Genomic DNA, 14,996 nt, shown 5'->3' on the forward strand with positions numbered 1-14,996 from the left:
ACAAATTCTTTAATTTTTTAAAAAGATTAAAATAAAAAGAAATGACTGTAATTCTAAAATGATCCTTCAATAAGTCTTCAATATTCGCTATTTAAAAGTTTTTAAATACTTGTTAAATAATCTTAAATCTGGGGAATTTTCCAACCAACTAAAATAGCATGCTGTTGGCATAGCTCTCTCTCAGTTTTCCTATCGACTGCAGATATTATTCTACCAATCTTATTAAAATGCTACATTCAAGCTGATTCCCATAGTGAAGTTGCTTTTGTGTTTTAACAGACAAGCACTTTGGAATAGCGATTGACCTGGAATATTTTCTAAGCAGGCCTATCATCTTTGGTGATTTCATTAAGGTGAGTAGCTGCTGCCTAGCTCAGCTCAAAGGTATGAGAGCATTTGCTGTTTTCCAAGTCCAGTTCACGTGCACAAGGATTTTGCATTTGTGAAGATTAAATATCAAAACCGAGTGTGGACAAGCTCCAGGCCCATGAGCCGAATCTGCCTGCTACCTTGTTTTTATAAACACTGTCTAGCTAAATACAGCTGCACTCACTCTTTTGTGTGCATCTATACAGCCATCCTTGTCCAGTGATAGCTGAGTACAGCCGTGGAGGCAAAGACGGGAGACCTGCAACACCAACAACCTTTACTCTCTGCCCTTTTGCAGCAAACATTACATTGATTTTGGTGATAGCTCAAACCACTATTAAAAGGAGGCAAAGTGGTCCCTTGCCCTTACGCAGGCCCAGGATCCCATAGTCTATGTGGCTGTGCAACCCCTGATCAAACCCCTGATCAAAGGCTTCCAGCACTCCTCACTAACCCTCTTCATTTCAACATACTCTAACTGGTATTCTTCTATTTAACTACTTTTTATATCACGTATGCTTCTCTTCCATCCTTCTAAAATGTTAGCACATGGTCCTAATTTTACCCTCTAAACCTTCCTAGAACGAATCCCCATCTCTACGCAACTCCATGTCACCTACATAGCAAACTACCATCTGCTTCCACAAAACTGACTCTTACTTGGGAACACATTCTTGATGTCTCAAGGCCAAGCCCCCCCCCCCTTTTTTTTGTTCACCTAAGTCTCAGCCTCACACATGGAACAAGGTACATAGCAGCCAATCAAAACTAATAATTTGATAATAAATAAACTGGTTTTTCTATAAGCTGTATGCAAGGCTACCCTCCAAATGGGTATTACCACCTGACAGGGGGTAAGGATAATTTGTGTGAAATATACCTATTTAAAGTTATCATTAAAACTTAAGGTCCGGCAGCCATAGATGCCTATGTAAAAGGAGTCAATATTCCCCATGGGTGCCCACACCCCTAGCTAAGGTGCTATCAGAAATTGGTAGCTGCTGGAGCAGGGGGAATCCATTTTCTTCAGGGATGTGGCCCAAATAGACTAGTTGCCCATGCTCCAGTGGGCAGGCCTACACCCATGCACACACAGATGGTACTGACTGGACTCGGGATTATAAAACTCAACCAATAAATTAATTCTTTTAAAAACATAAGACAACATGAATTAGGAGGGGGATGTAGAGAGACATTTTAGAGGAGTTGAGAGGAAGATGGACTTTATCTGAATATATTGTATGCATATTTGAAATTACCAACATTGTTAAAAGGAAAGAAAGACTAGCTTAACACAACCAAGTAAGTAAAAATAAATAAAACTCAAGAGTTTAGTTTCACAAATTATATTTGCCTTGCTTTTTAGTGATAACGTTATCAAATGAAAGAATAAAGACAGGCCTGGGGAGATGGCTGAGTCCGTAAAGTGCCTGCACGAAGACACGAGTTTGGATCCCCAGACTTCCGTGTAAAAATCCAGGCGCAACAGCGTACATTTACAATCCTAGCAATAGCGAGATGAGAGGAAGAGACGGGGATCCCTGGAAACCACAGGCCAACTAGCCTGGCCTGTTTTGCAAAGTTCCAAGCAAATAAGACAAAAAAAAAATGGAAGTTTTCTAGTGACAGATACTATCCACGGTTGTCCTCTGACCCCCACAATAGAATATGCACTCATGCTCTCTCTCTCTCTCTCTCTCTCTCTCTCTCTCTCTCTCTCTCTCTCTCTCTCTCTCTCTCACACACACACACACACACACACACACACACACACACAGAGAGAGAGAGAGACAGAGACAGAGAGGGAGGGAGAGAGGGAGAGAGGGAGAGAGGGAGAGAGAGAGAGAGAGAGAGAGAGAGAGAGAGAGATCAAAGTAAAATAGATGAACCAGACCTGAGTTGAAGGCTTAACAAAGTTGTAGACTATTTGCCTAACGTTTGTGAGCCCCTGGTGTGAGCAGAACTCTCTTAACTTTTGCCCAGATATATTTTATTATGTGCTTCCCAGAAACTGCTACAGCACAAAAAAAGCATCCTCAGTTGGTCCAAAGAACTTGATTCCTTTTTATTTACACCTGATTTTTATTCTCAACATTATGTAGTTCTAGGTGACCACTATAGTCAAAAAACAAACAGCAACACCAAAACTACATATAGTCCAGGAATGATCATTCATAGAGATAGCAATCTGCCACACATATTCTCAGTTCCTTTTTTGAATGTCAACAACCAAGAGTAAAGTGTGAACCAAAGCATTGGATTGCACAAAGAAAATTAAGATGATTCCAAAGTCCTTATTGCAAAAATCCTTGGCACTACAACCTACCACGTGAAAGGGTGAAGTGAAAATGAATTTTCCAGATTGTGTGTGACATATGCCTATGTAAAGCAGTTAATCCAGCTTGGTGTGTCCCCCTAAAATGCCTTCCAGTTTGGAGCAGAGAAGTCTGACCGCATCTACGATGATCTGACTGACATGGAGAAAATTGGGAATGTCCTGCAGGACTATCTTGATGACTATAACCTCACAAACCCTAAGGAAGTCAAGCTGGTGTTCTTCCAGGACGCCATAGAGCACGTGTCAAGGTACAGGCTGCAAGCCCCCAGTTATACATTGACCTGATTTGGTTTTTAATTAAAGGATAGGACTTTAGATGCTTTAGCAGATGAGTTAAAGTCCTGAAGAAATACTCAAAGTAGACTAAAAGATATTGTATTATGTTTTTCAAACAAGATTTTTATAATGTTTTTCAAATATTTTTATTTATTTGTGTGTGTGGTTGTGTGCATGCATGCATGCATGCGTGTGAGTGCATGCATGCATGTGTGTGTTTGTGTGTGTGGGGGGGGGTGCCTCAGGTGTCCAGAAAAGGATGTTGGATCCTTGGGATTGGAGCTACAGTTGTGAACTGCCTGGTGTGGGTGCTGGAAACGAAACCCAGGTCCTCTGGAAGAGCAAGCAGTACATGCTCTTAATTACTGAGCCATCTCTTTAGCCCCAAAATATATTTTGATATGCCTTATATGCATACCACATGAGTTTTCTGTGGAATCCCACAGGTTATTATTGCTAAGGAGGTGTTAGATTTATTTATGTGTATGGGTGTGTTGTCTCCATGTATGTATGTGTACCATGTGTGTGATACCCTTGGTGGTGAAAAGAGGGCATTGGATTCCTGGAACTGGATTCGCAGATGGTTGTAAACCACTCTGAGAGTGCTTTACACCTGTAAACCTGAATCCTGTGCAAAAGGAGCAAGTGCTCTTAACCACTAAGCCATTTCTCTAGTCCTTACTATGGCAAAATATTTAATCAGTTTTATGTGTTTTTATTCTTGTCTTCTTATAAATAGTATCTAAAGTTTAAAAGATACATTAGGCTAATTGTATGTGTGCCTACAGAGAAAGGTCAAGATTTTAGCATTGAACCCTGATGATAGATCCACCTACTGGGAAGTGAGTCCTATCCACTTACAGCTCTCTTGGAGGGACATTCCTCACATTTGGGCATAGAGCCTGAGCATCCTCAGCCCTTGGGATACATACATTTTATAGAGTAGTTCGTGTCCTTTTAGAGAATTCTAAGTGTTAAAATGACCTTTCCATGTGAACCAGCATTTGCTTTCTGTGACTTCTGATGTCAGGTCCATCCTACGGAGTAGGAATGATGAGCATGGAAAACCATGGTACATGGCATCATATTTAATCGTCACAGAGCCCTCAAGTTAAATAATGCTCAGAGAATGTCTCATTTGACTTTGTAGACGTGCTTACTCCCATTGACTGTTTTTCACCATTGTCTCTTATGGCTCCAGGCCTCTCGGGGTATCTCTTGTAGTTTCTTCAAACAGTACCTGGGGTGCCTGGAACATCTGTCCTCAAATGTTATCCCCCACATGCCCCTCTGTGGCAGCATTGGGATGTCTAAATGATGGCTCTGGCTCCAACAACAAGAGCAGAAGAAAAGGCAGATAGTTCTATAACTTGGCTTTGGGAGTCATACCTATTCTACTATACCTATTCTTTAAGTCAAACCAGCCACACGGGCACACCCAGGCTCATAAGAGGAGAACAGAGCCAGAAGGTGGTGGCTCACACCGTTAATTCCAGCACTCGGGAGGCAGAGGCAGGTGGATCTCTGTGAGTTCAAGGCCAGCCAGGTCTACAAGAGCTAGGTCCAGGAAAGCAGGACAGACACCAAAACTATACAGAGAAACCCTGTCTCGAAAAACCAGAGAGAGAGAGAGAGAGAGAGAGAGAGAGAGAGAGCGAGAGAGAGAGAGAGAGAGAGAGAGAGAGAGAGAGAGAGAGAGAGAGAGAGAGAGAGAGCTGTTGTTGAAAGGACAAATTGGACCAGAAATGATATTGCATAGTCCAACTCTTGAAACATGTCATGGAAAAACTAGGTATGGTTTCCTAAATCTCTTTCTAATGACAGTTTGGGAATGATATTCAAACCTTTGCCTTTGATTCCACTGCAGGTCTGGCAAACCAGAACAGGCCTAGGTTTTCATAAAAGCTCCGTAAGTGTTTTAAAAGCACCCCCCCACCACCACGCTTCTCTTTGCCTTATCCACACTGGGCACTGTTATCCAGGATTATGCCAGGAGCACAGTGCTTGTAATTCCAGCAATTGGGAAAATGAGGCAAGATTGTTACAGATTTGAGGCTACTCTAGGCTATTATTTCAAGATTAGTCTCAAATCCGTCTCCTCTGGAAACTCGTCCTGGATCTTTTGTGTTGCTCATTAGAAGAGAATTTCCAACCTTCAGGATACTTAGCTCCATATATCTCTGATACTGTTGTTTAAAAGTGGTACCCATATTTGGTGACATATTTTTGCAAAAATGAGCCTGAAACTATTAGTGTGAGTGGGATCTCCCTTGACCTACAACTACAACAAAAATTTAACAGCTCTGAGGGTTTACACTCCTATCAACCACAGTTTAGGCAGACGGACAATTAAATCCCAAGAATTTTTTCACATAAATAAGAGCAAATAAAGTCCTTCATGTATCCTGCACTCTTCTCTTCAACTTGAGTTCAAGAAGCCATGTTTGCCACAGTGTGCATTATGACGTGACCATTATCACGGGTGGTCAAGACACTGCTTGGTTCCTGCCCACCCTTTAGCCAGCGTAGCCACAGACTGGAGCTGAGCAATTTTTATTCCCATAGATACTCCCCACTTAAAACACTGACAATAATTTTTTGAAAGAAATTATTTTTACATTTTCTATTTTGTGTTGTAATAGGAGCAGCGGGGCTGCTTCCCGCCACCTGGCTAGCTTTAGCTTTACCCGAAATAATTACACGGAAACTGTATTCTTTTAAACACTGCTTGGCCCATTAGCTCTAGCCTCTTACTGGCTAGCTCTCATATCTAGGTTAACCCATTTCTAATAATCTGTGTAGCACCATGAGCTGGTGGCTTACCAGGGAGATCTTAACCTGTGCTATGTCCGGTGGGCGAATCATGGCGACTGCCTGACTCGGCTTCTTTCTCCTAACATTCTGTTCCCTTTACTCCGCCTATCTAAATTCTACCCTATCAGAGGCCAAGCAGTTTCTTTATTAATTAACCAATGAAAGCAACAGATAGAAAGATGACCCTCCTCCATCATTTTTGCTTTTAAGAATTTGTTGATAGCATCACACCCTGGGGTGGTCATGTGATCATCAGTATTCAGACTTGAACTACATGGGCAGTACTTACTCTTACACATCCTGCCTGCCACCTTTTTCTTCTTTCTTCTGTATATCTTCAGACTCACCTAGCATAGGTTTGCAGATTGTCTCTGAGTCACAATGTGACACTTTCCCCTCCCTCAGTCTCTCCTATTGCCTCATAAAATGACACCCTGAGGATTGTGTGGCCAACCCATGTAGATTCATGGGGAAATCTATTATTCCTGCTTTAGATGCTCACAAAATTAAGTTGTGTCAAAAATATAGATCTCAGAGATAGAAGTGGTATTACAGATTGTGATTCCAGCCCTTAAATATTTATGTGTGTGTGTGTGTGTGGTGTGGTGTGGTGTAGTGTGTATGTGTGTATGTGTGTACGTGTGTGTGTGTGGTGTGTGTGGTATGGTGTGTATGTGTGTATGTGTCTACATGTGGGGAGGTGCAGTGTGTGTGTGTGTGTGTGTGTGTGTGTGTATGTGAGAGAGAAAGAGAGAGAGAGAGAGAGAGAGAGAGAGAGAGAGAGAGAGAGAGAGAGAGAGAGAGAGAGCCAGAGCACCACTTACAAAAGTCAATTCTACCTTGTGGGCCCTGGGAACTGAACCCAGGTCTTCAGGCTTGGCAGGAATTGCCCTTAAACCAGTGAGCTATCTCTTTAGCCCACAGACAACAAGTCCAGTCTTTCTTGTCCCTTCTTCTGTAACTGCTGTCATGTGGCCTCTAAAATTCTATTTTCTGTCCTTGGTTTATCCTCCTTTGCTTCTGTGTTCTTCCTCATCCTTTCCATAGTTCGTTCTCTCTCTCTCTCTCTCTCTCTCTCTCTCTCTCTCTCTCTCTCTCACACACACACACACACACACACATGCACACACTCATTCTGAACATTCTTTGAGCATTCTTCTGCCTCACCTGCTGCATTTCCCATGATGTCCTATGTGAAATATTCAGCTTCTGCTAACCTCCCTCTCAATCTAGTGGACACATGTATCCATATCTCTCCATTTTTATCCTGAACTCAGGCTGTGTTCTCCTTCCTGGTGGTCCGGTCTAGTAGCATGAACACTGCGCTGTCTTAAATCTTCACTGAAGTGAATCAACAAGTGTGTTGATTACTGTTGGACTGCTGTGAAGAGACACCACGAGCGAGGAAACTTAGAAAAGTGTTTAGTGTGGGTTAGAATCCATGACCATCATGGCAGGGGGAATGGGAGCAGGCAGGCCTGGCGCTAGAACCATGGCTGAGAGGTTGTTTCTGATCTACAGACACGAGGGGGTGGTGATAATTGCAGATGACAGGGAACTTTGAAACCACAAATCCTGAGTCCAATGACACACCTCCTCCAACAAGGCCACACCTCCTAATTTTTCCGTAACAGTCTCACCAACTGGATACCAACATTCAAATATATGAGCCCATGGCAGCCATTCTTATTCAAACAACAGCAACTTTCTAAAATGTTGTTGATCTCTACAGTGACTGATCCTGTTGACAGTCTTCAGAACCCTTCAGAACCACAGGGTCTTTTTCTAGATCCCGTGATTTTTGTGCATGCTTGTCCTTCTAGGTAGAGACTTGGGTTTTGCCTATCTATGAGCTGTATCACAGAAGCCATGTCTGTGAACCTGAACTCAGTCTTCCTCTGCTTTGCTTCCTGCAGGATTGCACGGATGATCCGCCAGGAAAGAGGCAACGCCCTGCTGGTCGGGGTAGGAGGCACAGGAAAGCAGTCCCTCACAAGACTCGCAGCTCACATATGTGGTTACAAGTGTCTGCAGATTGAACTTAGCCGAGGGTATAATTATGACAGTTTCCATGAAGACCTGAGGAAGTTGTACAAAATGGCTGGTGTGGAAGACAAAAATATGGTTTTCCTTTTCACAGATACCCAGGTACGTACTCAGACAGTGAGCACATAGGCTTACAACCCCCTGTGAATACTTGGGGTTGTTACAATCCACTGTGTTTCGAGGATGGGTAAAGTATAGAGAATTGTCGCCCCGCCCAACTTCATGCCTTTTTTTTTTCTTTTAAAACCCACTAAGTCCATTAGTTCCACCTGTGAGTGCATGGGTGTACAGCCATCTACTGAAGCATGGACAGCCTACTAGTGGCTGTCCTCTCGGGAGAAAACCGACTCACCCAGTCTCCCCAGTCATCAGAGATCAGTGGGCTCTTAGCAAGACACAAGGCTTTGAGCGCCCTTCCCATCCATGCCTGAACACTGACGGGTCTGAGAGCATGCAGGCTTGCGAAGATAGCCACAGCTGTTGTGAGTGATGGACACAAAGCCACGTCGTGTCCAGAAAATGCTGTTTTGTGGTAGTCCTCCCTAAGAGAAATCAGTGTGGCTAACTTTGCTCTTGCTTAAAGAGCAAAAGTACGCCGATTACATTCTCCAAAAGGAAGTACTTACAAAACTCAAATTAACAAAATTTAAACATTATTAAAGTCATATTTAGCCTAAATGAGAAATGGTTGATATTAATTCACTTTACATGCTAATCTCACTCCTGGGATTTTGATCCATGAAAATAATTTACTCCCAGCTGAGGAGCAAAGCGAGGCCTAAAAATGTACTCATAAACTAAATTTTGTTTAGTTTAAATGCCCATGGAAATACAAAGAATGTTGTCTCCATGGTGTGTTGTGCTCCCATATTTGTGGTTAATGAATACTATACAGAGGTGTGGTTTAATATTTACAGTAAAATCATAACTGAACAGAGCAGAATATAAGGTACTTGTATATGACTTTGATTGGTAGGATATTGTGCTAGCTAATTTTAACTGTCAAATTGGCACAATTTAGAATCACCTAAGAAAGAGATTCAGTTGAGGAATTCTCTAGGTCAGATTGGCCTGTGAGCATGTCTGTGAGGGACTGTCTTGATTGGTAACTGATGTGGGAAGACCCAGCCCACTATGGGCAGTACCTTGCCCTGGGCAGGGGGTCCCAAAAGTAGGAGAGTCAAGAAGCCTGCTGAGCATGAGCAAACAAACAACAAAGGTATGCTTATTCCTCTCCGCTTTAGGCTATGGATGCTAGCTGCTTTGAGTTCCTGCCTTGAATGCAACCTGGCATTGTACTTCCAATGCCCCTCGTGGTACAGGAGCTGGGAAGCCAGAACAGGTGCAAATGCTCTTCAGGGGGCCAAATGAGAGAGAAAGATGGAAACTCAATAGAATCACTGTGCTAGGATTTAGGATGCTAGCTACAGTTTAAGCATCTCTTAAAGGTGGAACTGGGACCTGTATGTTTTGGAATGAATATTTGATACTTTCCTTTAATAACTCTAGTTCGATGGACTTACCATGTCCACTCTGCTCTCCCAACAGATCGTCGTAGAAGAGTTCCTTGAAGACATAAATAATATTCTAAATTCGGGTGAAGTGCCCAATTTATTTGAAAAGGATGAGCTGGAGCAGGTTTTAGCAGCCACCCGACCAAAAGCAAAGGAAGTTGGAATTTCCGAGGGGAACAGAGATGAGGTACCACTCCAGAGTAGTTCTAGGACTTTCTAAGCAGATTACCTAAGCTCAGCAGCCAGAGTTCAACTATAAGAGTCCATGGGTAGATTTTTATTTTTTATATGGTTTTCCTTGTAATTCTATGTATTTTATTTTCAGTGTGTCCATGGAAACATAAATTAGAACAAATCAGAAACCCTCCCCCACAGAAATTATAGCCATAGTCAGCCGCATACTTGTTAGGTGCACCGCAGTGTCTAGCCTGAGGGAGGCTGCAGGCGCAAGTCTAACACTGTTAATAGCCTTGCCAGGCAGCAAGGTTCTGCACAAGGAAAACGGAAATGTGATCTCTGAAGCAGTATAGCTGCTACCACCTTCATTTCTCCAGCACCCCTGCCCCTCCGTTCTCTCTGCCCCTCCTTCCACTTTGAGGCCATTATGCCTGGATAGTGGCTGTGTCCCCGTGAGAACTGCCCTGGGTCAGAGATGATAAGAACAATCAGCAAGTCTATTGCTGCTACTATAAGCCAGAGGGGATTCATTAGGGAGGGGAGGAACCTCAGGAGGACAGAGAAAGAGAAGCAGCCTGACCCTTGGGAGTGAATATACAATGCACACTGTCCTCGTTCTGTTCCTGTTCTCTGGAAATAATATGACAGAAGCAGTTTGGGGGAGAAAAGGACTTGTTTGGCTTGTGATTCCAGATCGCAGTCCCCGATAGCAGAAAAGTTCAGGCAGGTACTTGAAGCAAGCAGGTCATCTTACATCACAGTCAAGAGCAGACAGAAAACAAGAACAACCCTGCTGCCTGTTTGTGTCCGCTGTTCCCTCCCACACAATTCATTGCCCAGTCCATAGCATGGTGCCTCTCACAGTGGGCTGAGTCTTCCTAGGTCCGTGATCATGCCCACAGCCCAGCCTGATATGGATAATTCCTCAATGAGGCTCTTTTCCAGGTTATTCTAGGTTGTGTCAAGATGGTTAAAACTAACCATCACATACATTGTGGAGTTAACAGCCATGGGAACCTAGGCCTCCACTATACCTTTCCTGTTAAAGCAGGAAGCTGACAGCCAGTCACTGTGTCCCTGTTATCAGGTGCCAGCCATAAATCAGTGTGTCCCCCTCCATGGCAGGAAGCTCCCCAAATAAGGAGGAATATTCAAAAATAATCTCTCCAGAGCCATACCACTTCTTTCAGTCTGCAGCTGCAAAAGGAAATGTCAGGACTGCCCCTCACTCCTCGCTGCTCTTTGTCCTAAACAAAGCAAAACCTACGACTCTCCCCCTGCTTTGTTCAAGAGGTCTCTTTGAAGTCATGTACAGCGCTCAGCTTGCAATGGCAGCTGCAAGATGTCTTTTCTTTCTTTGGGATTCCAGGCATTAACCCAGGGTTTCGCACAATAGATAAGTCATCTGTCACTGGACTCCAACGCTCTATCTTTATTATTTGAGACAAAGTCTCACTAAATTTCCCAGTGTGACTTTGGACTTACTCTGTAGTTCAGGCTGGCCTTGAACTTGCAATCCTCCTGCCTCAGCCTCCCATGTAGCTGTGGTTACAGGATTGTACCATCACCAGATCTGCCTCAAGCTGCCATTTTAATATTTCCAGACTGCATGGGTGTCTTCACCACTTTCTTGCGGCTATGATTTTTTAAAAACACCTAACAAACCTAAGTGCAAGATGAGTTTATTCCAGCTAATAGTTCAGGGGTACAGCCCATCAGGGGTACAGCCCATCATGGCAGGGAAGTCATGGTACCAAGAACTTGAAACAAGCAGACACATCACATCCACATTGGAAAGCAGAGTAATAAATGTGTCTGTTAGAGGCCAGCTCCTTTCTCTGCTTTATAAAGTTCAGGATCCCCTGCCTAGAAAAAGCTCCCACTCAGAATTAACTGGGTCTTCCCACATCAAGTAACATGAGCGGGATAACCCCTCACAGGCATCCTCCGGGTGAGTCTAGATTTTGTCAACCACACTGAGTAAAGATATTGGCAATTCATTTATCTAAGCTAATCGTATTTGATGATAATATCCTCAGTTGTTTCCCTTGCTGTCCCTTCCTTATTTTAAACTGAAAACTGATCTTTGCCACCAGGTGTTTCAGTATTTCATCAGCCGAGTGCGGCAGAAGCTGCACATTGTTCTCTGCATGAGCCCAGTTGGCGAAGCCTTCAGGTCCCGGTGCCGGATGTTCCCATCCCTGGTGAACTGCTGCACCATCGACTGGTTTGTCCAGGTTGGTGACACCCAGGACACCTCTCTGAGAAGACAGATTTGCCTGTTTGGGCTACGACGCTGTCTGAGCACAGCTTAGGACACTCGTGTTTGGTCTAAACGCTGCTAGGAAGTCACTCAGTCATAAGAGTATGGTGATGGTCATAAAGAAAGAGAAAACACAGTTTGTAAGGGAAGAAGAGGCCACTGACACTGAAGTCATCATGGTCCCAACAAGAGCCATTTCAGGGCATGGTCAGGGAGAGAACTGAGAAGAGAAGAGGCAGAGTGGGAGAGGCGGCTCAGCAGTTAAGAGCATCAATTGTTCTTCCAGATGACCCAGATCCGCTTCCCAGCACCCAGCACAGCTGGTAAAGATTGTTTAGTTCCAGAAGATCTAACTACCTCTTCTGACCTCTAAGGACACTGCACAGTGTAGCGCACAGATGTACCTGCAGGCAAAAGACCAACACACAGAAAATAAAAATAAATAAATCTCAACAAAAGGGGGTAGCAGAGACAGTAGTAGAAGGAACAGTCTCAAGGCATTTCCCCAAAGGAGTCAGAAAGACTTGAGTAAGGACTAGAAGGGTAAAAAGAGGCTAAGAAGAACCTATCTTTAAATTTCTTATTACATTATTTATTTAGGGGGCAGAATGCATACAATATGGAGGCCAGATGCCATCTAGCGGGAGTCATCTCTCTCCTTCCGCCATGTGGGTCCAGGGGTCAAGCTCAAGTTGGCAGGCTGGGCAACAGCCACCTTCACCTGCTGATCCAACTTGCTGACCCAGAAAGAAGTGCTTTTGAATGCCAGCTTTAAATTTTGTTATCCAATAAGAGGCTGATACAACCCTAACCCTCATTGAAGGGCAATGAGGCACAGGGTGTGGTTGTCACTGAAGAAGCTGTGGGTGGTAAGGGGCGGGTGAGAGGCACTAGCGCAGGTGGGGAGATATTGGGGTGGCGGCAGAGTAAGAGCTCTCTGACGTGTTATTTGCTTCTGGTCTTTTCATTCATGTGGGAAGCAAAATAATCAACTGAAAGTACCACAAAGGACAGCGTAAGTCTAGGAAATGGTGCCCAAAGCCCAAGACTACAAAGCCAATGCGTTAGGAAAGGCACAGGCCTGTCTGCACCTCACTGGGGCTAGTTGTCAGGAACTGAAAGCGAAGCAAACCAAGTACGGTGCCCGTCATCCCAGTGCTAGGGAGGGTAAAAATAGGATTGTGTTTCCTTCGAGACCAGCCTGGGCGGCAGAGTGAAAAACCCTGGCTCAAAAAATAAACGACCATCAGGGGACATGAGGGAAAATGGGAGTTCCTCTCCAAACGTACTCAGCTGCCCAACAGCAGCACAGAGCAACTAAGGGCCACATTTGACTAAGGGTCGGGGAGCTTGATACGAGAGAGGTGGGAAGGAGTTGAGGTCTGTGCATCTATGCAGGGCAGCAATTGCCTTGACAGACCCAACCCCACAACTGTGTATCACAGCAAAGACGAAAGGCCTTATAACTGGATCATTCCATGCCTGGGATTCCAAAGATAACCAGCCATTCCTTCATCTACCAGTCAATGTTCATCAGCATCTTCTATGTTCTTGACGCCATCCTGGGGGCAAACTGGCCAGCAAATGCAGACTTGAGTCCCTGGTAATAAGTTTTGGACCATGAAGCCCCAACGGCAGGAGCAGGAGTAGACTAGGTGAACGGAAGGACTAGACAAGAAGTCCCAGAGAAATGCAGTTTCTTAATTGTTGAGTGACGTGTTGTAAAAATAACCGACAGGATTTTTTTCTAATGCCCTCTTTATTTACAGTGGCCCAGAGAAGCACTTCTGTCTGTATCAAAGACCTTTTTCTCAGCTGTCGACACTGGAAGTGACGATCTAAAAGAGAAGCTTTCCCTCATGTGTGTGAACGTGCACCTGAGTGTCTCCCAGATGGCGGACCGCTACTATAGTGAGCTGCGCAGGCGCTACTACACCACACCCACCTCCTACCTGGAGCTCATCAACCTCTACCTGACCATGCTCACTGAGAAAAGGAAACAGCTAGTTTCAGTACGTCCAGTCATGTCCATGAAAACAGTTTGTCTTCTGTCTTAAAGCTAAATCTTTGGGGGGGGGGGAGTGACTAAAACATCTATGTACCTGTTTTCCTCCAAATGTTAAGCAATTGCTCTACCACTGAGTTACATCCCCCTCTATCTTCAGAACCATCTTCAAACCAAACCATACTCTTTACAGCCTGCAATGACACAAAGAAAGTGTCTTCTTGTGTTGGTGCAAGGGCCTCCCCCTTCCTGAATATTTTTTTATCTTCCTTCTTTCACATATATGAGTTGCTGCTAGCTCAATAGAATCAAGACAACACAATAGCACAGAAGTCAAGCAGAGATTGCACCACCTCTGTAGGGTTTACCACGGAAGAGAGCTTTCTGATGAGCAATAGGATGAGTTTTGAATGCTCTGACATGTGCTGATGGTCAACACCAAGACCAAGGACTTTCTGTCACACACTCTCCATGCCACAGAACTCTGCCTCTTACATAACGATCTTGGGCCTGCTCTGAAAGGCCTGTGCACTTGCTTAGAAGATAACCCTAAACTTGGAGCAATACACATGCCTATAATCCCATGAACAACAGAGCAGGAGGACGAGAAGTCTAAAGCTGTCCTCAGCTCATAGCAAGCTTGAGGTTAGCCTGGGCTACATGAGATCTCATTAAAGCAAAAAGTAACACAGAATTTTTTTTAACTTAGAAAACAAACTTATAAATACTTGCAGCTCCTACTTGGATTGCTGTGAAATTTAAATAACACTGCAAAAGGAAAAAAAAAAGAAATACGTAAGGCACAATGTTCACGAGGGACTTAAACTAGGGCCTGACATGTAAGGTGCCCAGAAATAGTGGCTCTCATCCTCCTCCACATGCAGCCAATAGCATGGTCCAAAAGTCAAACATTTTAGACTCAGCAAGTGGACACCTTTGCTACTTAGGTATTTAAAACCCTTTTCAGGGGCCCTAGCCTTGCAGAATGCATGACTGGTAACCAGCCCAACAGTCACCTTGACTTCTATCCGTTCCCAATGATCTTTGCAATGCACCTTCAAGCCAGTGCCTCCTCTTTCTTCCAGAGAGTCTCCTGTACCATGTGCCACATCCGTGATCCCAGATAAGGGTTCTCACCCCTGGGAATAGGGCTCAGATGCAGTGATCAGAGTCCAGTTCTCAAGACTTTGTCTC

At 44.1% G+C, this 14,996-nt stretch overlaps 1 protein-coding gene across 1 annotated transcript in view; it reads left to right on the forward strand.

The window, feature by feature from the left end:
• The window catches only part of Dnah6 (dynein axonemal heavy chain 6), a 194,201-nt gene that overhangs the window by 107,420 nt on the left and 71,785 nt on the right, over positions 1–14,996 (forward strand). Inside the window, exons 43-48 of the mRNA XM_057768879.1 lie at positions 280–353; positions 2,801–2,955; positions 7,714–7,945; positions 9,392–9,544; positions 11,631–11,771; positions 13,567–13,809. Of these exons, the coding sequence (XP_057624862.1) occupies positions 280–353; positions 2,801–2,955; positions 7,714–7,945; positions 9,392–9,544; positions 11,631–11,771; positions 13,567–13,809 (998 nt within the window). The remainder of the gene's footprint in view (positions 1–279; positions 354–2,800; positions 2,956–7,713; positions 7,946–9,391; positions 9,545–11,630; positions 11,772–13,566; positions 13,810–14,996) is intronic.

This window comes from Chionomys nivalis, chromosome 1 (assembly GCF_950005125.1).
Source record: "Chionomys nivalis chromosome 1, mChiNiv1.1, whole genome shotgun sequence".
In the NCBI taxonomy this organism is placed as follows: Eukaryota; Metazoa; Chordata; class Mammalia; order Rodentia; family Cricetidae; genus Chionomys; species Chionomys nivalis.